This window comes from Ochotona princeps, chromosome 18 (assembly GCF_030435755.1).
Source record: "Ochotona princeps isolate mOchPri1 chromosome 18, mOchPri1.hap1, whole genome shotgun sequence".
NCBI classification, from domain to species: Eukaryota; Metazoa; Chordata; class Mammalia; order Lagomorpha; family Ochotonidae; genus Ochotona; species Ochotona princeps.
In genome coordinates, this window is record NC_080849.1 from 45578472 (window position 1) to 45602091 (window position 23620).

Below are 23620 nucleotides of genomic sequence, written 5' to 3' on the forward strand. Positions count from 1 at the left end.
TTTACATAATTAATTACAGTTAAAGAAAGAAAAAGAAAAAAAAATGGTTCAGGCGGTATAGGGACGTGGGTAATACTATTACGTCCATATTGTTCCATCATGTATCTGAGGTAAAGGGGGATATTGAGGGAGAAGCCCCACCCGGTTTCCCGCCCACCCCAAGTCCCGGATGTGGGGCATGCTCTGAGACATGTGCTCGAGTGGTGTTAATAGTTCTCTGGTTATGAATTGCTGCCAGTTTCGCTCGATGAGGTCGTCCACTGCTTGATATGGTCCATTATAAAGTCTCCGTTTGCCCCATATTTCGCTGCCAACATATAGCTGAGATGAATGATTGATCTGCTCTGTCTTCTGTCTTTTCTTGACTAGAGTTCTGAGTCCAGCAGCTCAATTGGGGAGATCTCCAAAGAAACTTTGAGGTATTCCCAGACTAGTTTCTTGTATGTTCTAGCAAGCACAGGGACCGGCACAGTCCATCACCCCAATCAGCTGGTGTTTTCAATTGCTGGGTTGGTTTTGTTTTTGGTCCCGAGTTGCACTGGAACCAATGGGTGTTGCAGTCCAGTCTGGTTCGGCCCTTACATCAACCAGTGGGAGCTGCAGCCTAGTTGGGGCGACCCACAATAACCCCCACCAAGCCCGCCCCCTACCCTGGTTTGCCAGTATGTGTAGCAGAAGACCAGTCTGTCCCCCATCCCATTTGGCTCTTGTACTTGTCAACGGGTATTAAAGCTTAGTTCTATCTAACCAACTCAACTGGTTGAGTTGCTTCACTTCTTTTTGACCTTGAAGAGCTCATCAGTGTGTCTGGTGCTTGCTTTAAACTTTCTAACCTGGAACAGATCATACTAGACACTTGCCCTTCCAGGTGCTTACCTTTTCTTCTGAGATCACAGGACCACTGCTCAGCACAGCTGGATTTTCAAGCCTCAGCAAGCGCTATCCCAAGACACTGACCATGAAGAAGAGTCCATGAGAGAAGCACTTCCCCTGGCCATGAAACCAAAGGGCTTGAACGTAGACTTGGCAAAATTACAAGTGCCAAATACTTCTAATCCACATACAGAATGAACCAGACTGCAAGGCATAGAAAAGTTTGCTCACAGTGACAACATATGTCAAAGCCAGATACATTTTATTTATAAATAACATTTAGATCTAGACACTAATAAGAGGTTCTGAGGATTCCCAGTTCATTGGCACAGATACACAACACAACAAAGATAACACATTGACAGGTTTCTGCCATAGACTGGTTACAGCCAGACATATTAGAAGACATAGTGCCAGATCACTTACAAACTATAAGCATTGGGTTTATTTTTTTTTTATTTGTGGGCATTCCTGAACCATTTGCTTGAATATCTTCATTCCCCCTAACCAAGCTGTGCAATTATATTTTGCCAGTTAAAAGAAGTCAAGTCAACTGATACTATTCTTCAGTTTGCAAGAGATCCACTAAAATTTATTAATGGTTAAACAATATTTAACTCTCAACCCCTTCTGCTTCTTCCGTCATCCCTTCTCTCATAAAATTTATCCCACCTGTCATGGTGGAAACAGTTGAACAGAGTTGATAAGAGATTCTTTTCATCCACCTATTGTCCTTTGTGTCTGCCCTGAGAAGTATTATAGATTCCTACTTTAGAAGTCTATTTTACATATCAGTTACATTTTACAATATTTTGCTTGTTAAAAAAACTACCAAGTTGACATTGATATTCTAAAGCAAAGTTCTTAACACATAGTTCTTAACATATTGTAAAGCCCAGGAAACGGGATTCTAATGACTCGCGACAGATGTACATTATCCACACAGAGGTGGAACACAAAGTCAGCCTGCCACAACAGAGACAACAAGTGTTATTTCTGATATGTATGATACTCATAATTTCAAAAAATCTGATTTATAGAGGAGAAAGCTATAATGTACAAGGTGCCACTGTAAATGCATAACCTGCTGATGATTCAGCATTAATAACGCCCCAGAGTCCTTCCGAGGATGCTCACCTCCAAATCACACCCAATAGATACACATACATCTATATGATTCATGACACAGTCATTTCGGAAAACAGCAGTGCTAGTGGTTCCTTACAAGGCTGGTGAAGAACTGAATCATTGGCAGGTGTGGCATAGGCAGGTCTGCCCACTTTATGTAGCCCTGGGGGTGGGAAAAGAAATCGGTGATCTTCCCAATAGAATTGGGATTAAAGGACTGAGTTCTTTAAAAGCCTAAACTCCTCTGCTTTTAAAATTAACATCAATATGTACCTCGCTAAGATCCTGAAGGACTCAGCCTTATCATTTGCCTTTGCTAAATTGATCTTGGACCTGAACCTACACCATAAAGCCTTCAACTGTGTATCTGAAAGGGACTAAAACATCAACCCCTCACTTTTACAACATCCTTTTTAAAAATAGTGTAAAGAACACAACACCATATTTAACATGTTAGAAATTAAAAAAAAAAACTTCTGGTTAAATTCACAGAAAGAAGATATGAAAGGCAGAGGTAAATTTTAAAAACACTTAGAATCCCAAAAGAAAGGTAGGGTGAGAGAGAAAAAGAAAGAGGAGAAAGAGAGACAGAAGGCAGGAAGGCAGGGGAAGAGGAGAGGAGAGGAGAGGAGAGGAGAGGAGAGGAGAGGAGAGGAGAGGAGAGGAGAGGAGAGGAGAGGAGAGGAGAGGAGAGGAGAGGAGATAGGAGAAAGAAGAGAAAAAAGAATATTACTTTGACATTAATTGTGCTGCAAACTACTTCTGCAACAACAGGGTCATGTTTGGCCCCGTGGGTTTCAGAGGCACTGCATAAATATGATCCAAATCATCTAACACACTTTTTCAAATCTGCTTCTCAGCCAAGGGCAAGTGTGAATTCGTTCTACTGCTAGGTGTCAGTGACACTTTGGTTTGCTTTATTGGCAACGATTTGACGACGCGTCCTATGCTAACAGGAAGGCTGGAAACCAAGCGTGTGCCCAAAGCCAGAGCTACTGTGTTACTCCTTCTCATGCTTCTTGGTTAACTTCCCCATGCCCAGCTGGAAGCGACTCCGGCTGTCGCTGCTTCTGGCTTCCATCCGTTGGCTCTCCTGGGAGACTTGCCGCACAGCCTGTAGGATGGCATTCTGCACAATCTGTCTGCTGGCATTCTGCAGCTTCACTTCTTCCGGCTCATTTCCAGGTTTCTCACCTAGCCAAGAATATGAAAGGCAGGTGAGAAGAAGAGAATTCCAGAAACCATGACACAGAGGGATAAGAGAGAAGATGGTAGGAACACGCTGGGGAGTCCAGTGAACTGCGTGGGAGCTTCTGGAGCACTGCAGCTCTCATCTCCCTTTCTTCTTTCCAACAGAATCTCCGTTTGGCCAGAGCAATGCATGCGCCTTTCATTCCCCACTACCCTGAACTGCTTGCTGGAGATGGTCTGGAAACAGCTCCGGTCCACAATACCTCTTGGAAAACTTTTGGGAAGAGACTGATCTTGCATTGTGGCTGTTTTGTGTTTCCCCTCTTGCACATGGGAAGCAGACACAGTGGCCAAGGTACTGCAGCCTTCTCCCAGTGAGCACAGAGCACAACACCCACATTCTAGACGTGGCTGAGAAGAGCCCAGCTCTGCGGGCATCAGCAGCCCCGCACCATGAGCTCTTTCGCAAGTTGTGAAAACAAATCTCTTTCCTTTCGTCTCATCCATAAGATGTTATCAGCAGCCAAGCATATACCATGTGACTGAAAAAGTTTGTGGAGAAAAGGAATTAAAGATAAGTTTTTTGGGGTGTAAATACCTTTTGGGAAGAGCCTGGGATTCCAGGGATCAACAATTCACTATGTTAGTCCTCAGATGGCCCCCTCCAGGTCCTACCCATGATAGGAGGAAAAATTATATAATATATATATATATATACACACACACACACATACATATATATGCATGCATGTTTATATTATATATATAATATCTGGGAAATTTACATAACACATATACATATGTATGTATATATTAACTATAAAATAGATGTGTATGTATAATTTGTTTAAGGCTACTGAAATTTTGACTTTCTTCTAAGTTTTTTACTTATTTATATTAAGTGAACAAATTTCACATATTTCACAATATGGATTTAGGAACCTAGTGATACATCCCTGTCTCCCTTCCCTACTGCCTGCCTCCCCACCTTTATTTGAAAGAAGCTTAACACTAACTCATCTATGGCAAAATACTCAGTATTCTAACACTTGACTGCAATCCTGAGCATTTTAAATTCCACCTGTGTATATTTGAGGTGATAAATAGAATTGGCATCAATCCTTATTCAGTATGATATCTTCATTTGCTTTTCTCCACTCAAATTTACTACCAGTAGGAAAATGTGTTTAGAACAAATGAGAGACGGTTTTCACCAGGGATGAGACATTAACAACAGAATGTATACACTCATGAGAAAAACATTGCGTGAGAGAATTTTGAGTCATTTTGAAATGTCAGGCAGGTCTTATCTTTTTAAATATGTAATCGGCATTCATTTAACACTGTCACACACCCTCTGAAGTATTCGCTATCTATTGAACATTGGTAAGCCTGCTTAAAACAAAGAACAGCACAGTGAATAAAAAAGCAAGACAAAATGGGCAATAGATAGCAAACTGAGCAGAGAAATCCAGAACATTCACGCATGACATGACCGAAGTTTTATTTTTTTAAATAAAACACACGGAGGAAGTGAGATCTTCCATCCTGATTCACTCCCAGAATGGTGGCGTTTGTCTTTGATGTTCTTGTCGCACTCACTGGAAGGGACGGTGCAAAGAAAAGCACAGGAATCCGACAGGACACAGAGCCAGCCAACAGTCCTTGGGATGCTTCTATTTACTTCCATGCATCTAATTTACTTCAATGTAGTGAGTCATCTAGCCATGGTAGGTGGCCTACTGCCTAGTTGCACATGATACAGATGTCCTATAGCCTAAGCCTAATCAACATTTACAACACTGTTCTTGTGTTCCACAAAAGACATGGTGAACCAATTTAATTAGCTTTAAAGTCTTCAATGCCCAATATAAACACACTGAAGTCAAACGTGTGACGTAATTAATTTTGTCATCAGCATCTTTCACCTCCACTATTTCCCCGTGCAGCCAAAGGGTCCTTGCTTCCCGGAGGGCCCTACGGGAGCCTGGTCTTCAACAGCCAGGCCTAAGCTTTCCTCCACCACTGTTCCTTGCTGCCCCAGGGAGAGATTGAGGGAACTACCTGTGATGTGGTTAACACTTGCACCCCGTTCCTCATTGATAGTCACTATAATTATGCTTCTAACAACCATGAAAGAGTCTCCCCATACAATTTTACATCAACCCATCCCCACAAGACCCTAAGTACCACCTTCTATTCCTTTAATACTGTATTTCCGAAAATACACACCTTTTGGAAAAAGTAATTGTTCCCATCTAGAGGCAAAATCGGGCAGTAATTTTCTCTGGATCACACAAGGCATGTGACAGAGATTGCAACCTAAACTGAGTCTCTATGGCTCACTTCTTTCCACTGGGTCACTAAATATGCAATTGCACAAGTGCCTTTTCGGGTCCCTGCAGAGCTCAGCTGCCAGTACCCACCCTGCCCCCTCAGACGCAGTGCTGCTGCTGCTGATAACCATCAGACATATTTTTATCTTCCCTTCTGATTGCTTAAGACCATAAAGACAGTATCATCATTCATCAATGACTAGCACATGGAACACACAGTACGAGACCTATTTCTGATCCTTTTAATAACAGGCTGACAATCTTTTTCCAGCTCTATAGCTACAGGAATTTTCCATGAAGGACCAGATGTTAGGTCCCACTCCTCTGCACTAGTTGCTAATGAGTTTTCCTGGCCATGATGCTTTGCTATCCAACAAGCCTAGGTGACTTTCCAATAACAGAAAGTCACTACTCCTGAGTTTTTAGCTTGCCACCACCCACCCACCCCCACTAAGCTGTGCCATCCCCCATGCCTCATAACTAAATCAAAAGCAGCATTTTAGGGCCTCCACAGGGAGAATTTGAAGCTCAGAGGCAAGTGGACTTGAAATCCAGAGGTGAAAGGCAGGATTGTTGTGGGTCACATGCGAGTGAGGCCCCACTGTGCCCACCATCCCTGTCAGGTCAGGCTCTGGCCAGAACGAAGCACCGCTGACTGCCTACGATGCTGTTCCGGAACATGGCATGCTACTCCTGAACTATGTGCAGGTGTTTGGGAAAGCGCAAAATGAGGTAAGTCAGAGAGAGATTTGAGCAGCAGTCATGTTCATGGACTATGGAGGGCAACAGACAATGGGGCCAAATGTGTTATTCATTCACCGAGTACAGAGCTCTCACAGCAGGAAGTAGAGATTAAAAGGTGGGACCAAACAGTCACTCATACAGCAGAAGAATTGGATGCACATCAAAGAATCAAGCAACCCAATCATCTCTAGCTGCAGCACCAGCTAGAAGCAGAGCAGGAGAGGAAAGGTTCCAGTCTGGGGGTCAGGCGACTGAAGCAATAAGCAGATATTGAGCAGCCAAGGACAGGGAGTGGGCGCAGAGGGCAGGAGAAAACCAGAGAGGAGGATCAAAGTCCCGTGGAACGTTTCAGATGCGTGTGGCAGCAAGGCCTGAGTAGCAGGAGCCTGATGGAAGAGGGGGACACAGGAGACTGAAGAAGGAGACCAACCAGGGACCCAGGGGACTGCAGACTTCTCGGAGGCTGAAGCAGCCATGTAGCCTCTCCTCTGTGCCATGGGACATAACCGAGGAGGAGAGAGAAATGCAAAATGTGGAGGAGGCCTTGAAAGGCAGAGGGAATTTACAAATGCCGAGGGGGAAAGGAGAGGACAGGGCAGACACACGCTTCCCCAACTGACAGGACCACAGGAAGCTTTCATCCTGTAGATCCACCAAATTACTTTAGACAATAATAGAAATGAGGCTGAATTAGCAGATTATGGCTCCTTGGAGAAGCCATAATGGCTGGTGCCAGTAAAGCTCAAAAAGGAAAGGAAGTGGCCAGTCACACCTAAGAAGGACTCACATTGTAATGCTTTGCCTCCACCCCCAACCCCCAAAAAAGCACAAGTAACTTTGGGAAAAACTAATGACTAGAAAACACCCCAATTTCCAGGTTATCCCAGTTATAAAGATCAGTAAATTCTGGAATACTTTATTGATACAGGGATGGAAAAGTGGATCAAACAGACAATCCATATACAACGTCCCACATAGGGACACTCGTTTATAACAAAAGTGAGGCTGCTACAGAGTGGGAATGAATGGTATTTTCAGTCAACGGAGATGGGTCACATAGCCACTCAATTAGAAAAACAACGAACTTGAACCTTTGACACTTATACATACAAAGTAATAGTTTCGGGTAAGTTATCTATATTTGAGAGTGGTAACACCACCAAAACACAAAGAGTTAGGGCAGTGAATCTGCCCTGCATGATACGGTACAGGTGGGTGCAGGTCGCTAGACTTTCGTCCAGACCCCTGGAAAGCATAGTACCCAGACTTGACCCTACTGAGACCTACAGGCTCTGGGTGGCACTCATGTGTCCATCAGGATGTGTAGACTGCAATAAACACGTGGCTCTGATGAGCAAGGTTGACCGCAGGGAAGCTGGATGTGTGTACGGGCAGCAGCATGGGTGGGAATTCTCTGCACCATGCCCTCTATTTGGGCTATAAACTTAAAACCACACACACGCACTTAGGAGAGACGACAGAAGAGAGTGTGTATGTGTGTGTTTTAAAGGAAAGCAAAACAATCAAGCTTTAAAGAAAAATCTCTTTTGTGATCTGGAAGTAGCCAAACATTTCTAAACCAAGCTCCAAAAGCAACAAGATAAATAAACACATTGGACCATGGGATCTCAGAGTGAACTCAGGGCACATGGACAAGGGTTCTCATCCGAGGAGTTTGAGGCAGGGAACACGTGGTCTTAGAAAACACCACCAAAACCGGCCAATCTGCTTGATACAGAAACTTGGGTTTTCTTCCCTTCACCCCAAAAGACTGCAGACATCAAACGCCTCCCAAGAGCTTTAGGCTTCTGGTAGGCATGGTGGCTAAAGGACATCTGCCACAGAAGGGTTCAGGGTTGGAGATCCAAGCTGATGGGTGGGTTTTGTCCCATTCAAGAACAACATGGGGATAGAAGAGGACCTGAGCAAATGACGCATGGCCGGTGCCATTCACCTTGTGTAAGTGAGTCACTTCCCAGAACGGGCACGGACGCATTACCAGAGACTCCAAGCAAACCCTGCTGGGGGCGGTCCCTGCACTCTGACTCCAGCGATTTGAGCTGAGGCCGCCTGGGAAATATGGAAGTCAGATACGCAGAGAATAGAAAAAGGAAGGAAGGAAGGAAGGAAGGAAGGAAGGAAGGAAGGAAGGCAGGCAGGCAGGCAGGCAGGCAGGCACAGTATGTGACCTCATGCATTGAAGGAGACGGCAGAGCGTCCACTGGAAGGGAAGCAGGGCGACCACAGGAAGCCCGGGAATCCCACACTCTGTTTCCCCAGGCAGGGCCGGGTCCTGCAGGACACACTGCTGCACCCTCGCCCAGTCCAGCAACCCGCCTCTCCAGGCGCTGGGCTCCTCCAGCTTCCGCAGTCTCTGCTGCCCCCAAGTGGCAGCCGCTAGTGTTGCGGCAGACCTAAGGCACCGTAGGCGGGGCGGAGGAGGGGTGATGGGGATGGAGAGGGGTGGAGTTGTTTGTTTCAGCTGAGCAGTCTACCCTGGCTTTTGGAGCGAAAAATTTTTATTAAAACACAGAAAATCACCATAGTCCAAACCCGTACCCCTGGCACAGCCTCCTCCACTATCAACACCCCCACTATCAGATTGGTACAGTTGTTCCAAACCACGGATCTGCACTGATAATCCTTGTTACCCAGAGTTCACACTCTAAGTCATCGGAAAATGCAAGTCTAGAATTTAACGAATCTCTCAAAAGCCATTCCTGTTCCTAGGAGAAAGTGAAGGTATGGCAAAAATCTTAAGGAGGCTAAAGCAGAGAAAGATGACCCAGTAAAATTCTGTCTCCCTTCCCAGAAAGTCACTCCAAATCTTTCAAAAACGATTCCTCTGTAATGTCAAAATTTCTCACCTATCCCCTCCATGTCTCACTGACACAAAGGGGCTGCGAATTCAGTAATGCTGTGCGGTGAATCTGAGCCGTATGGATCGCAGCATCTCTCACATACGTTTGCAAAACTGCAGCCGTTGAGTGTGACCCTGTATTCCCACTGCAGGAGTCTGTGGTCAGCTGTGCCTATCCCGTTCCTTTAAACAACTCCCTGCTGCCCAAGCAGCTGGAGGTCCCAGGAACAGTTCAAGGCAGGGAGGAAGGCAGGCAGGCCAATCTTGTAGTTCAGTAGGTTAAACCGCCACCTGAACTCACATCACATATGTTCAAGTCCAGGTGGCTCCACTCCTGATCCAGCTTCCTGCTAAGTCAGCTATGGCAGAAGTATACGGCCCAAGGGCTTGGATGACCGCAATAGAGGCCCAGGCTCCTGGCTTCAGCTTGACCCAGCCTCAAGTTGCTGTGGCCATTTGGGAAGTGGTCCAGCAGAGAGCAACAGTACCTGGGGGGTGGGGAGGGGTGAGAGAGATAGAGAGAGAGAAGAAACTGTGCCTTTCAAAGAAATTTAAAACATCGGGGTTTTTTGTTTTTTTTTTTTAAGATTTATTTATTTTATTACAAAGTCAGATATACAGAGAGGAGGAGAGACAGAGGAAGATCTTCCAACCGATGATTCACTCCCCAAGTGAGCCGCAACGGGCCGGTGCTGTGTCGATCGGAAGCCAGGAACCTGGAACCTCTTCCAGGTCTCTCAAGCGGGTGCAGTGTCCCAATGCATTGGGCCGTCCTCGACTGCTTTCCCAGGCCACAAGCAGGGAGCTGGATGGGAAGTAGAGCTACCAGGATTAGAACCAGCGCCCATATGGGATCCCAGGGCGTTCAAGGCGAGGACTTTTAGCCGCTAGGCCACGCCGCCAGGCCCTAAAACATGTTTTAAAGGGCAGATAAACTCCTTAAACTCCCAATGATGAATGTGTTCAACCATAATGGGGGTAGGAGGCAGAGAGCCTTCCAAGAACTATCCTCACTCAAATTCTGACTTCCTCAAAGCACGCACCTCATTCGGCCAGGATTGCCTAAGGCAGGCCAAGATTTTCCTTGTCTCCCAAAGGTGCTATGAAGCCTTTGAACAGACAAACCAAGATCAAGCATCGCCTCTTTTTTTTTTTAAAGATTTATTTTATTTTTATTACAAAGTCAGATATACTGAGAGGAGGAGAGATAGAGAGGAAGTGGAGCTGCCGGGATTAGAACCAGCGGCCATATGGGATCAAGGCAAGGACCTTAACCACTAGGCCACGCTGCCAAGCCCCAAGCATCGCCTCTTGACAGATGTTAACGAAGGCCCAGAAGAGTGTTTGGCAGCAGGTGCTTGGGGTCTGCTCCTCCACTCGCTGGAGCCGGGATTGGAGCTTTGCACCGCTGATGTGCGTGGCACCTAAGAGTTGCTGCTTCACCTTCAGGATGAGAAAGTAAAGCAGGGCCCCAGCAGCCAGCCCACAGCACAGGAAGGACTGTCCTCCACAGGAAGTGGAAAAGGCACGAACACATCCCCTCACGCCCATGCTCAGTGCTTTACTCCATGGCAAGTCACTCCCTTGTGTTCAAACCCTCCAAACGGCCTCCTGCTTCCTGCCTGTGTCACACGCAGTCGCTTTTTTATAACATAAACCCAGTGGCCACCATTGTGGAGCAATGGAGCAAGCCACCATTTCCTACGTCAGCATCCCACGTCGCGTGCCCTGGAAACAGTGGTTCATGACTGAAGTCCCTGCCACCCAAGTGGGAAGCTGGGTGGAGCTCCTGGCTCCTGGCTTCAGCCTGGTCAAGCTCCAGTTGTTGTAGCAATTTGGGGGAGTCAACCAGTAGATGGGAGATTCTCTCACTTCCCCTTTCAAACAAATATATAAACAGAAAAACAAATAAAACTTTAAAAAATGTGAAGTCCAATCACCTGCTCAAAACTCTTCTGTGGCCTGCCCCTCCCTGCACTTGGGGATGAAAGCTCAACCTCTCGCCTTGACCTTCAGGGTCTTACAAGACAGCACTTGTCTGCTGCTCCATCTCACACGCTGCCCCTTCCTCGCCGCGGATGCAGAATTTTCTGTGGCTTTGAAGTCAATACATATATCTTACCTGTGAGTGTCTAAGTATCCTGTAGTCACTGCTTGTGAGACCTGGGGCTAGCCAGTTTCCTTGGCTATCAAACGGCTACAATAATAGCTCCTCCTACACTGGTGTGTATTATTCACCCTCTCCCATTGGAGCACCTGCCCCAAGAGACCCACCTGCATCGGTCCGGCTACCAGCACCCCCAGCACCCAATGTTCCCAGGAGAACTCAGCAGGCATCAGTCAATGAGTGGCTGTTGTAGTAGCTTTTCTCTGTCCACTCCCGTCTGTTGGCTGCCCGGGAGGGAACAGCTGAACACACACGGTTGGCCGCAGTGCAAGTCTTCCAGCGAGAAGCAGAAAGCACACTGGCCAGAGAAGGTTAGGAAGCTTAAATGGTTTTGAGCCAACATATAACCAGGCCAATTTGTGGCCTTTTTTTTTTTTTTAACTGCAAGTTCCTCTCCCTTGCCCTCTGCCCTTCTGGTTGGCTGCATTCCGGTAAGAGTCCTTCTCAGCTCCCTCCATGTGGTTCCAAATTCTTTCCAGAACAAAACAGCATGAAAACAAGCTCCATTTAGGTGCAGGGATGATCCCAGGTGATTTTGTTCCTATGAGCAGCGAGGCCAACAGTGTCAAGAAAACACACCTTCAGGTTACCAAACGTGCTGAACCTTGCACACACTGATTGCTATGATGGAATTTCAAAAAGTTCATGGGAAATGGAGTTAAAAGATCAGTGTATTTGGGTGCAAACACAAAAAGGAAATCCATGCAGCTTTTTTCATAATATGCAAGGACAAGTTTGCAGGAAGAGGCATGGTCTTTTCATAGTTAAATAATATAAAATATAAGGTAAAAACATGATTGTTTTTAAAGCAGAGGCATGAGAAGACAAGTCGTCATTGCTTCATCCATGAACTGGACAAGACATGCAAAGCTGCTCTGATAATGCTCTCTCTAGGGGGAAATCTGAGGTCATGTGGTTTTTTTTAAACATCTTTTTTACTCTGTAATCATCAGTCTTGGCTTTTTTTTTTTTTAACTGTGTTGGGGTTAATTAGAAAAATGGAACAGGTGACTAGAAACAGAAACGGAAGTAAAGGCTGGGATCAGGTGTTTTATATCTCTGTTTTTCCCCTGTGATATTTCAAAAGAGAATGTAACTGATGTGTCTGCTAGAATTGAGTGACAAAAAGCCAATGTCACGCGTTTCATTCTGTATCTTGGGAAACCCTGGCTGCAGTGACAACAACTCCAGGGCAAATGTGTTAAGCTCTTGGTCTGAGATGCAGAAAAAGGAATTAACCAAGGCAGTGAGAGAACCGTTCTCTCTGAGGATGCAAATCAGGTTCCCAAATACAAAATCAAATTACATACCAATAATTGCACCCATAGATAGGGCCTTACCAGCCTCTAGTAAGCAATCTATGGTAAATAGAAAATGTTTGTACAAGACTTAATAGCCAGTTAAGATTCAAGAGCATACAGTGATTGTGCTGAATGTATTGTCATGCTTGTTTTATTTATTCAAAGTAAAATATTATTTTAACCCATAATAGTAGATATTACATGTTTCTCTCACCTTCAATCACAAATTCTTCTATCATATTTTTTCAACTATTTATCCATGATCCAAAGCGAGCAGCCTGGAGCTTTTTCTGTAACGGCTATTTGGGCAGTGAATCAGTGGATGGAAGATCTTTCTCTGTCCTTTCGGTAAGTTTGCCTTTCAAATAAAAATAAATAAATCTTTAAAAAAAAAACAAAAGAAGCCATCTGAGAGCCTCCTTATAGTCATACCCTCTCTTTCCAGCTAAAGGTAAATAATCTGCTTGATTTCTCATAATTACTGTCTTGTTTTTCTTTAATGTTTTGCCATCACTTGATACTGTTGCAACATTTCGCTTCATTCTAATTTCTGCCTTTGTTGAATGATCTTGCTATGCACGTTGTCCTCACTGTAGATGTGTAGGAGTTTCTAGAATCTAGAAATAGGAGTAGACTTCTGGGTTATAGATAATCAGCATGCTAAATTTACTAATTCCTAGCATCTTGCTATCCAAAGGAATTGTACAAATTTTTTTTTAAAGATTTATTTATTTTTATTACAAAGTCAGATATACAGAGAGGAGGAGAGAGAGAGAGGAAGATCTTCCATCCGATGATTCACTCCCCAAGTGAGCCGCAACGGACCGGTGCACCGATTCGAAGCCGGGAACCTGGAACCTCCTCCGGGTCTCCCGCACAGGTGCAGGGTCCCAATGCATTGGGCCGTCCTCGACTGCTTTCCCAGGCCACAAGCAGGGAGCTGGATGGGAAGTGGAGCTGCCTGGATTAGAACCGGCGCCCATATGGGATCCCGGGGCTTTCAAGGCGAGGACTTTAGCCGCTAGGCCACGCCGCCGGGCCCGGAATTGTACAAATTTACACAACGACCATTCACACTTCACAGATCCCATGTCACTAAATACTCTGTGTCATATTTTTAAATGTCCCCGTATGACAAGCATGGGGTTCCATCGCTTGGGTGTAATTTTCATTTCCCAGATAATAAATGAGGTTGACTACCTTCAAAGGGATGTATTTATTATGATCATTTTCCCTTTTATAAAGTACCCATTTAGTTTTTTTGCAATTTTTCTATAAATTGCTTTCCTTTTCTTAATGCATCATATATATCAGTGTGTCTCTATTTGCCGTTGCTTCACCAATGTGTTGTGCTCAGAGCCAGCACTGTGGCACAGCAGGTGAAGCCATCCTACTGGTTATGCAGACATCACATACAGGTACCCGTTTGAGTCCCAGCTGTTCCACTTCTAATACAGCTCACAGCTAATGTGCCTAGGAAGGCAGTAGAAGATGGCCCAAGTATTTGGATCCTTGCACCCAGGCGGGCAGCCCAGATAGAGTTCCAGCCAGGTCCAGTCCCAAACACAGCAGATGGAAAATCAATTACTCTCTCCACCCCTCCTCTATTGTAATAAAAGTCTGGGTTTTTTTTTTAAGATTTATTTACTTATTACTGGAAAATCAGATTTATAGACAGAAGGAGAAAGATCTTCCTTCCATTGATTCACTCCCCAAGTGGCCACCATAGCCAGAGGTGAGCCAATTTCAAGTCAGGGGCCAGGAGCTTCCTCCTGATCTCCCACATGAGTGCAGGGTGCCAAGGCTTTGGCCCATCCTCTTCTCCTTTCCCAAGCCACAAGCAGGGAGCTGGAAGGGAAGTGGAGCAGCCAGAAGTAGAACCAGTGTCCATACTGGATAGCCACTAGGCTATTGCACTGTGCTCCTATAGTGTTCTTAATAAGCAGATGATATTTGTTTTGGTGTAGTCAAATAAATAATTTTTTCCCTTTCTGGTTAATCATTTGCCAGCGTCTTTGGTTCCCATCTTGGGCTAACAATCTCTAAGAACTTTACAGTTGTGCTTTTACTTTTAGGACTCTAACCCACCTGGAACTGACGTTTGTGCCTGGTGTGAGGTAAGGATGGAATTTCCTGCCTTTCTACCAGGACAGTGAAATGCCAAGGACTTGTTGTGTGCAGGGAAACTCTGTCCTTCCCCGTTCATCTGCCTTTGCACCCTCCTCATAAACCAAGTGTCTGTAAATTGAAGGCTTGTTCTAATTGTCTGTTCTTTTCTGTTGGACCTTTCACTTACACCCATTCTTCTGCCCTAAATACTGTTGCTTTCTAAGTCTTCATATCTGCAGCCTTTTCCTCTTACTTAATCTGGGATCTTCAAAATCCTATGTAAATATAAATATCAAAATGTTAGGATTAGATGGGAAAAAAAACCTCTCAGGATTTGTGGGATTTACACCCCCAGCCTCACAGATCTTCACGAGGGAGAATTGAATCTTCATATATTTTATTGTTCTGTTTCATGCTTGTCAGTGTAACACTCCATGTATTTAAATCTCCTTTATTTTTTTTTAAACAGTGTTTGCAAATTACAAAAGCATTGCACTTTTTTATTAAATTTATTTCAAAATATACCTTATCACATGACATTTTTAAATTTCTGTGTTGAAGTATTTACATGATATAAATATTTTATATTCATTATTGGTTATAAATTCAAAAACCTGCCAATTTCTCTTATTAATTCTAATAACTAATTTACTAATTCTTCCATAAGCAATGAGAGCATTTCCCAATGACAGCAATTTGCATTTCTTTCAAATCCTTCTGCTTTCTGTTTATTCATTTGCCTATTCATCTTTCTATGCTGTTTGGCACCTACAGTATACGTAGTGACTCCTAGGTATTCCCAACCTCAAGGAAAAAGCTTTTGCCAGCCCAACATGAGTATGCCCCTTGTAGGGCATTCAGTAGGTCCCAGTTGGCATGTAAGGAGTTTCCTTCTTGTTTCTAGTTGGCTAAGAATTTCTTTTCATCATGAATGCTTGTCAAATTTTGTAAGGTATATCCTCATCTCTTCTGAGATAAACTTATTATTCTGTTTTACTGAATGCAGCAATACTGTGAAATACATCTGCCAACTTCCCATGGCAACCACTCTATCATTTTTGTACAAACCCATGCAGCTGAGATACATTATTACTCTATAGATTACTGGACCTGGTTGCTAAATATTGCATGAAAATGCTGTCTCTGTGTGACTGACTGCATTTGGCCTGTAATTCTCTTTCTCCTTGGGCACGCTCATCACGTGAGCTTCTGAATGATGCTCCTCTTTCGATATTCTGTAAGACTTAGTAAGAGCAAACATGTATCTTAGTTGTCCCTAGAATACTTGGAAGAACTCACTGATGAGCTTCCTGGTGAAACCTCTGGGTATGAAGTCTTAGTTTTAGATTGGTTGTTCTTCTGTCACTTGGAGTTAATTGTGCCTTTGTCTTAACATGTCCAGGTAATCTAAAATGGAGTTGAACTTAGGCATTATAATTGTAGGGCATGTGCATCTAACCTGGCATCTTAACTACCAAGTCTAAGACTCATACCTAGTGTTTTGTGTTACAAGGACCTTTCAACCCAAAGAATCCCATGAGTACTTTGTGCTGTGTCAAAAACTCAGATCCTCTCATTCAGAAAATAGTATCCTTTTCCTCTTAGTGCCGTCTGATTGGCTTGGGGGTTTGTGGACAAGATGAGTGTGATTTTTGGCAGAGAGGATAAATGAAATTATGTTGGTGAAGGGAAGGGCATGAGTGAGAGCCATGGGTTGTTTTTAATGTGAGTGTTTATTATTGCGTTAGGAGCAGACACAAGCATTTCATTGTCGCCATTGATGCTGAGCAGACACACGCTCATTAGAGCAGGACTACAGCACAGAAGCAGCAGCAGGAGTAAACACTGCAGAAATGGTGCTCTCCTGCTGCAGCTCGACAAAGGAACCAGCCTCGGCAGGCAGAAGAAAGAAAACAGGAGAAAGTGGGCAGAATTTGGGACTTGTTGGTATTTTTTGTAAATGGGTGATTATAGCAAGAAGCCCAGTTGGAATTAGCAAGGTAGAGTGGCCAGAGGACACAGCACTTAACAAACTGGTGGCTGCCATTGCTATAACGCCCCAGTGTACAGTAATGACTTTGCAACAAGTATAGTGTAGGTGCACGCAGTTCAGGAGAAGGAGGAGGAGGAAGACGGGGAGAAGAAGAGGAAAAAGAAGAGGGAGGGCAGGAAGAGGAGGAGGAAAAGGGAGAAGAAGGAGGAGAAAGAGACGACTAAGCAGGAGGAGGAGGATACGAGAAGGGAAGAGTACAGCAATAGCATTTAGAGTGCTTCAAAGTCTAGGAGAACCTGAGGTAGTGGTGGGGGTGGGGGTGAAGGGAGTGGTATCTGCACCTTCTGTTAGAAAGGAACCACGGAAACCATGAACCCAGAACTGGGAGTAAATCCCATTGTCCTACGCTCTGTGGAAGGATCAGAGGAACCTAGGAACCTGACGTGCAGCTGTTTTGCCCTGAAGTGTTGGACATAACAAAAGAGAGACACAACTCATGGAACTAGCCAAACCATTACTGAGCATCCACTGCATATTGGCCAACATGTTAGGGCTTTGCACATAATCATCTACAGTTCCTGCTTCTTAAAAGATTCAGGGAAGACAAAGGATACAACCCATTCCTATGAGCAAGCCACTAACTCTTTAGCCTTGTCTAACTTACTTTTCAGATCCCATTGGCAATGCCTACCTAGTGACTTTCGTGGGATGGAATGTGAGGATAAAACTTAAATGCTGTACAGAGATGAACATAGTGGCTGTACACCCCAAACGAGACTGCTTGATTTAAGTATTTTGACAACTATCAAGAGTGCCAAATTTTCTTTTTGCAGTTTTCTCTTCAGAAAAAGACCAAAACTAAGCCATACTAAGAGCATACATTAGTCAGCTTTTTGTCACAAAACAAAACACTTGACATCAGCTGACTTTACAAAATGTGAAAGCCTATTTAGCATGTAGTTTGGGTGGTAAAAAGTCCAAACAGCGCATTGCCAGCTCTGGCCAGGGCCCCATGGAAAATGATGGCAGCACACACAGGAGGGACCATGTGAAAGGACCCAGAGGGGGAGGATCCAAGTGGTCTCCTCCGATGGCAGCCTTCTCTTAGATATTAAACAATGGGTCGTAGCAGAGCTAACTCCACCCCTTTCCAAAGTCACATCTGCTCCCTAGCACCTCACACTAGGTACCAACGGTCAGGGACTCGTCAGGTTCCCTGAACTGATCAAGTTTCCAACAACTGAACGCCTGCAGACCCTAATACCATATCAAAACGTGTGGTTACAAGGAAGACTCTTAGGAATTTAGGTATTTAACTACGACTGTAGGTCATTCTGGTCCAGGTTCACCAACAATCAATGCTCGATTTCAACCTATTCCACAGAGAAAAATTAGTGCATATGTGTTTTACAACTGATTGAATTCATCAAAACAGTTCAATAGGCAATTCAGACCCAAGTGCGAGCCTTGTGTTTTCCATTTACCTAATCGGCTGATTAAACAGATTTTCACCATTGATTTCAAATTGTTGCTTCTAAGAAGGTCTCAAATCGAGGCTCACCTCCAGTGTTGTCCTCTGCAAATGTAATTAAGTTTGTCAAAAAAGGGGCAGACTCTTAAGCAGGCAGTGACGTCGCCAGCTAATATGCATACATCCCATGTCAGAGCTCATGAGTTCAACTACTGGTTCCAGTTTTTTAGTAATGCAGACCCTGGGAACTCCAGGAACTGAGCTCCTAACACCCAAGTGTGAGACCTGGAGTAAGTGCCTGGCTCCAAACTTCTGCCAAGCCTAGCTTTGCTGTTATGGGCATTTCAGGAGTAAACCAGCAATGGAAATCTCTGTGTGCGTGATATAAAGAAACATTTTTATTAAAAGGAGATAGTACTGTTTTTATGAAAAAGTTTGAATTATTAAAAGAAAGAAGTGGGAAACACTTAAATTTTACTTTTTAATGCAGCCAAAGGCACTGCTGGCCAAAAATACATTTACATTAGAAGGTCTTAACAATGGACAATTTTCTTACTATCGGTTAGTTTTAAATTCTTTGCATATTAAATTAAAGTGATGCTGACATCTTGGCAGCCTGCAAAAAATTTATTGCAATATTTGGTCTGAGATAATAGAAATGAATTTAAATGGTTTCAAAAAAAAATAAGAAAATGAGTAGCTCACTTGCAAGCCCCATCAAAAGTGAACAGGTAAATTCGAAAATGACAAAAAGCAAATGCTGGCACAAAACGTTATCAATCTGTGTGTTCAGAGAACCGAACAATGTGACTCAATGTCTTTTGGATCCATCTGGTATACTTACATGAACCACATAGTGTACTGGTGAGTTTATTTTAGAAATCCAAAAGTCTAAATATTCCTTTTCAGAAAACTGTCTAATTATAACTACTAGATGAAGAATGACCATAACACATTTGAATATATACCTTAGGTCAATACTATACTTGCCTTCGAAAAACATCATCCAACCACACAGAGAAAACCCAGAGCAAGATGAAAGGGTGGAAAACACACATTCAGGGCCCGCGTTGCAGTGCAGCAGGGAGAGCTACCGTGTGCACTTCCAGCATCCCACGTAATAGTGTTCATTCAAGTCTCAGCTGTTTTACTTCTGAACCAACTCCCTGCTAATTTAACCGGGAAAACAGTGGAGAAAATGGTGCAATAGCTTTGAGCCCTGTTACTCTCTGGGAGACCAGAATGGAGTTCCTGGTTCCCCACTTAGCCTGGCCCTGTTTGTCTATTACAGCCATTTGAGTAGTGAACCAGAGAACAAAAGATCCTCTGTGTGTGTGTGTGTGTGTGTGTGTGTGTGTACTTCTTGAGGTCACTGTGTCTTTCAACTAAATAAATAATTTCTTCAAAAAGTGAACAAATGCATGTAAAAATGAATTTACATAGGATAAATATATTAAGATGACAGTACATGAAAAATATGCTTAGTAGCTATAATTATAAAGTTCATTTACCTTAACATGACAAAGAATCAGAAGACAGAAGACTAAAAAATCCATTTCCTATCATTTAAAATAATATGAACACAATTTAAAGCCACAGAGAGGTTGCAGATATATGGCAACGATGTGTGTCTACCCTTCCAACAGACACTTTTATTTGCTAATTATTAAATAATTTGCTATTATCAAAAAGTGTCTTCAAAAGCAAGAAAAACTGCATTATTTAACTCTTACTTCACTATATCTAACCCAATAAACTTGGTTTTTCCATTGGTCTAGGAAGGTCAAGTTCATGACTAGAAACTCAAAAGAACCAGAGGTCTAATATTCCTCCAGGAATATAAACAACATCTTTCAGACACATCCCTCAGCGGGCCTGAGGGAACAGGTGGGTGAAGGAGATCAGCTCAACCATGTTTCATCACATTTGAAACCATTGAAGCACCGATCTTCCAAGCAGTTTATAGTACATTGCACCCATCCATCCAAAGAGCAACTCCAGGTAGCGAGGAGCTTCAGCCACACGTCTCACATGAACTAAGTGGAATCCTTCACAGATATGCTAAGTGTCTTCAAACAGGAGTTCTGAAGTACAACAGAAGGCAATAATATTAGAACGGCAGGTGCAGCCTTCAGTATCATCACTGCTCTTCCCGAAGCAAGCTCTGCCAACCCACTGTGTTCTTAGGAAGGAGGAACCTTGGTGGTGCTCTTGGGATACTTCCCCACGGCGCACCCCAAGAGTGGCCCACATGCCCGAGACCCACTGATTCCAGCAGAAAGTCGTTTGCAGGTGCTAGTATTCTTGAACCCATAACATATGAAGAGTAAAAGCCTGATTTTGCTTTTACCAGTCATTCAACAATTCTCTCAACATGTCTGATTCAAACTTTACTTTCTGGAAAAACAAAACTCTTCTGAGACTCAATGTATTAAAATATATTGTGCAATTATTGTATGAGAAGTTGTGTTTTCAGAATTTCAGCTTATCTGATCCTAACCAATAAACTAATAAAAATGTAGACAATTTCCAGAAAGATTATAAACATCTATTCTAAACATCTGTTTTCCTAACCACATGACAAATTACCTAAAGTGTCATGTTTCCAACTAGGTATAAGCCTTCTTCCAACTAATTATAGTCATTCTCATCCACAATTGTACTTTGTTCTATTTCTTAAAATCAATTTCCGGGCCTAGCTCAATACTATAGCAGCTAAAGTCCTCACTTTGCATGCAACAGGATTCCAAATGGGCACCGGTTCTAATCCCAGCAGCCCTGCTTTCCATCCAGCTCCCTGCTTGTGGCCTGGGAAAAGCAGTCGAGGACGGCCCAAAGCCTTGGGACCCTGCACCCATTGGGAGACCTGGAGGAAATTCCTGGTTCCTGCCTTCAGATTGGCTCAGCTCCAGCCATTGTGGCCACTTGGGGAGTAAACCAGCAGATGAAAGATCTTCCTCTCTGTCTCTTCTTCTCTCTGTAAATCTGTCTTTCCGATAAAAATAAATAAATCTTTTTAAAGAAACAGTTTTCATTTTTCTCCTCTTTTTGTAAAGCTTTATTTGTTTATGTTAAAGGCAGGGTTACACAGAAAGAGGGAGAAACTAAAAGACTAATGTTTAGCACACTGGTTCACTCCTCCAATGGCTGCAGCACCTGAGGTTGGGCCAGGCCAAAGACAGGAGTCAGGAACCCAGTCTCCCACGTTGGTAGCAGGGGTATATTCCTTGGCTTTTCCAGGTGCATCAGCAAGAGGCTAGAGCAGAAGCGGAACATCAGGAGTCAAAGTGCTATTCAAACGGGCTGACAGCATCACAGGTTGTGGGTTCACATGTACTTCCGCAGCACTGGCAGTTTTTGGACTCTATAATTTCCGTAATTTCAGTTACCCGTTTGAAACTGTTCAATGGAACATTGCAGAAATAAGCATCTTATGAGTTCTCAATTGTGCATTGTCCTTCACAGTGTGATGAAATCACAAACCCATCCCACTGGGGACAGGAGTCACACCTTTGCCCGGTCATCTTCATGGTGTAGGGTACCACTGATGAGATACTTAGCGGCCGCCTTTGTTATCACATCAGCTGTGTCAATAAGGCATTACATGTGTTCATCTAATCCATACAGTGCTTCATAAAGGCCCCAAAGTGCAACAACAGTGATGCCAGGAACTCATACACACCAGAGAATAGCTGTAAAATACTTTCTTGAAATGATAGCGCACCAAGAAATGTCACAAGGGTCAATCTTGTGATGCAGTGAGTTGAGCACCGTAGTGTTTCCTAGTAACACACCTGGGTAAGCAGGGCAAGATCGCCGGGCACTTGGGCTCCTGCCACCCACTTGTGACACATCGTGGGAAATGGAATTCCTGGCTTCTGGTTTTGGCCTGGCCCAGACCTGGCTGTTATAGTCATTTGTAGGGTGAACCAATGGCTATAAGATCTGTCTCTTGGTGTATCTCTCCCTCACTCTATCACTCTGCCTTTCAAATAAATAAATAAATAAATCTTAAAATGAGAAATTCTAACAGAAAGACCATAGTCACATGATGAGTGTTGTATCATGATTGTTCTATTTCATACCTAGCTATTGTTCTTATTCTCCTGCTGAGCCTAGTGTACAAAGGAAACTTTATAGCATCCACTGCAAGTCTTGTAATACGTTCCCTGCAGAGAAAAGGGGGACTACCATATTATATTACTAATTACTTACTTTTTAAAGTAAAATGTTCAAGTCTCATAGCTGTGCATTTGTTTTTTCTTTTCTGTTTTGTCACCAAAAAAAAAAAAAAAAGCATAGCACTTTTATTTTCAGAATTAACAACTTTGACTCTTCGTGTACTAAGGCCACCAGCATTTCCCCTTTAATTTTGCCCTAAGAATCACAGAAGACATTTTGTTATGCTCATTCTTCTTTTCTCCTCTGCTTCAGGCACATAGAACCACCATCAAGGGCTATTTCAAGGAACAAGGCACCCTCTTATGTCCCAAGGCAGAAAACTGGATTTTCAGAACCCGTGTGATACTGCTACATTCTTCCTGGCATAAGCACTCCATTTAAATCACATCTCACTAATAACAGGCACAAAAGATGAAATGTGTTGATGAAAGTCGATTCCAGACATGACAGTCTGTTGAATAAGGGGACAAAAGAGGCCGTGACCTGTGTTAGTTCTTGGTTCTTACTTCACTGTTGCTGAAAATGAAATCTGCAATGGTTTTCTTAGCGTGATTTAAGGGTGAAAGAATGTTCATCACAGTAGGCGCTTGGAATCACTCCAAATTACAGTTCACAAAAACATGTGGGCATCTGCTTCCTTTTGAATCAGCTAGAAATACATCTTTAAACATATTTCTGCTCCCAACATCACATCTTCCTTAGCATTTTTCCACCAGCAACAACATACAGCATGTGGTTAACTCAGGTGAGCAATGTTACACCAGCATCTATAGGTATGCTCATTGTTAAAGAATGGTCTCCCTTCTCACAGTACAATTAAGAAAAGCAGGGCAGTCTTTGAGCCTAGTGGCTGAGATGCCAGCTGAGACACCTGAATCCTACATGGCAGTATCTGGATCCAGTTCTGTTCCCAGCATCCTACTAGTGCAGCCCCTGAAAGGCAGCAGTGATCTGGCTTCCTGATGCCCACACAGATGACTGGGATTGACCTTCCAGCTCCTGCACTGAGCACCCCAGGTCAGTGTTAGCATCTACGGGATGTTAATCCATAGACGGAGCACTTTGTCACTGTCTCACTCTTTCTGTTTCCCTCAAAGAAATACATTTTAAAAAGAGAAATTTAACTAAATTATAAATGAAGGACATTGTACGTGATCTTCTACTCCTTATAATAAAACAGTTTTGAAATGATATAATTAAAGCAGTGAGATGCTTAGCACCAAAACAGACAGATGGGTAAATGGAATAGGTTTGAAATGCTGGAA

At 43.6% G+C, this 23620-nt stretch overlaps 1 protein-coding gene across 1 annotated transcript in view; it reads right to left on the reverse strand.

Moving 5' to 3' along the window:
• Positions 1-2675: 2675 nt before the first annotated feature.
• The window catches only part of AKAIN1 (A-kinase anchor inhibitor 1), a 65865-nt gene continuing 44920 nt past the window's right edge, over positions 2676-23620 (reverse strand). The window contains exon 2 of the mRNA XM_058676984.1: positions 2676-3195. Coding sequence (XP_058532967.1) covers positions 3002-3195 — 194 coding nt within the window. The 3' untranslated portion in view covers positions 2676-3001. The remainder of the gene's footprint in view (positions 3196-23620) is intronic.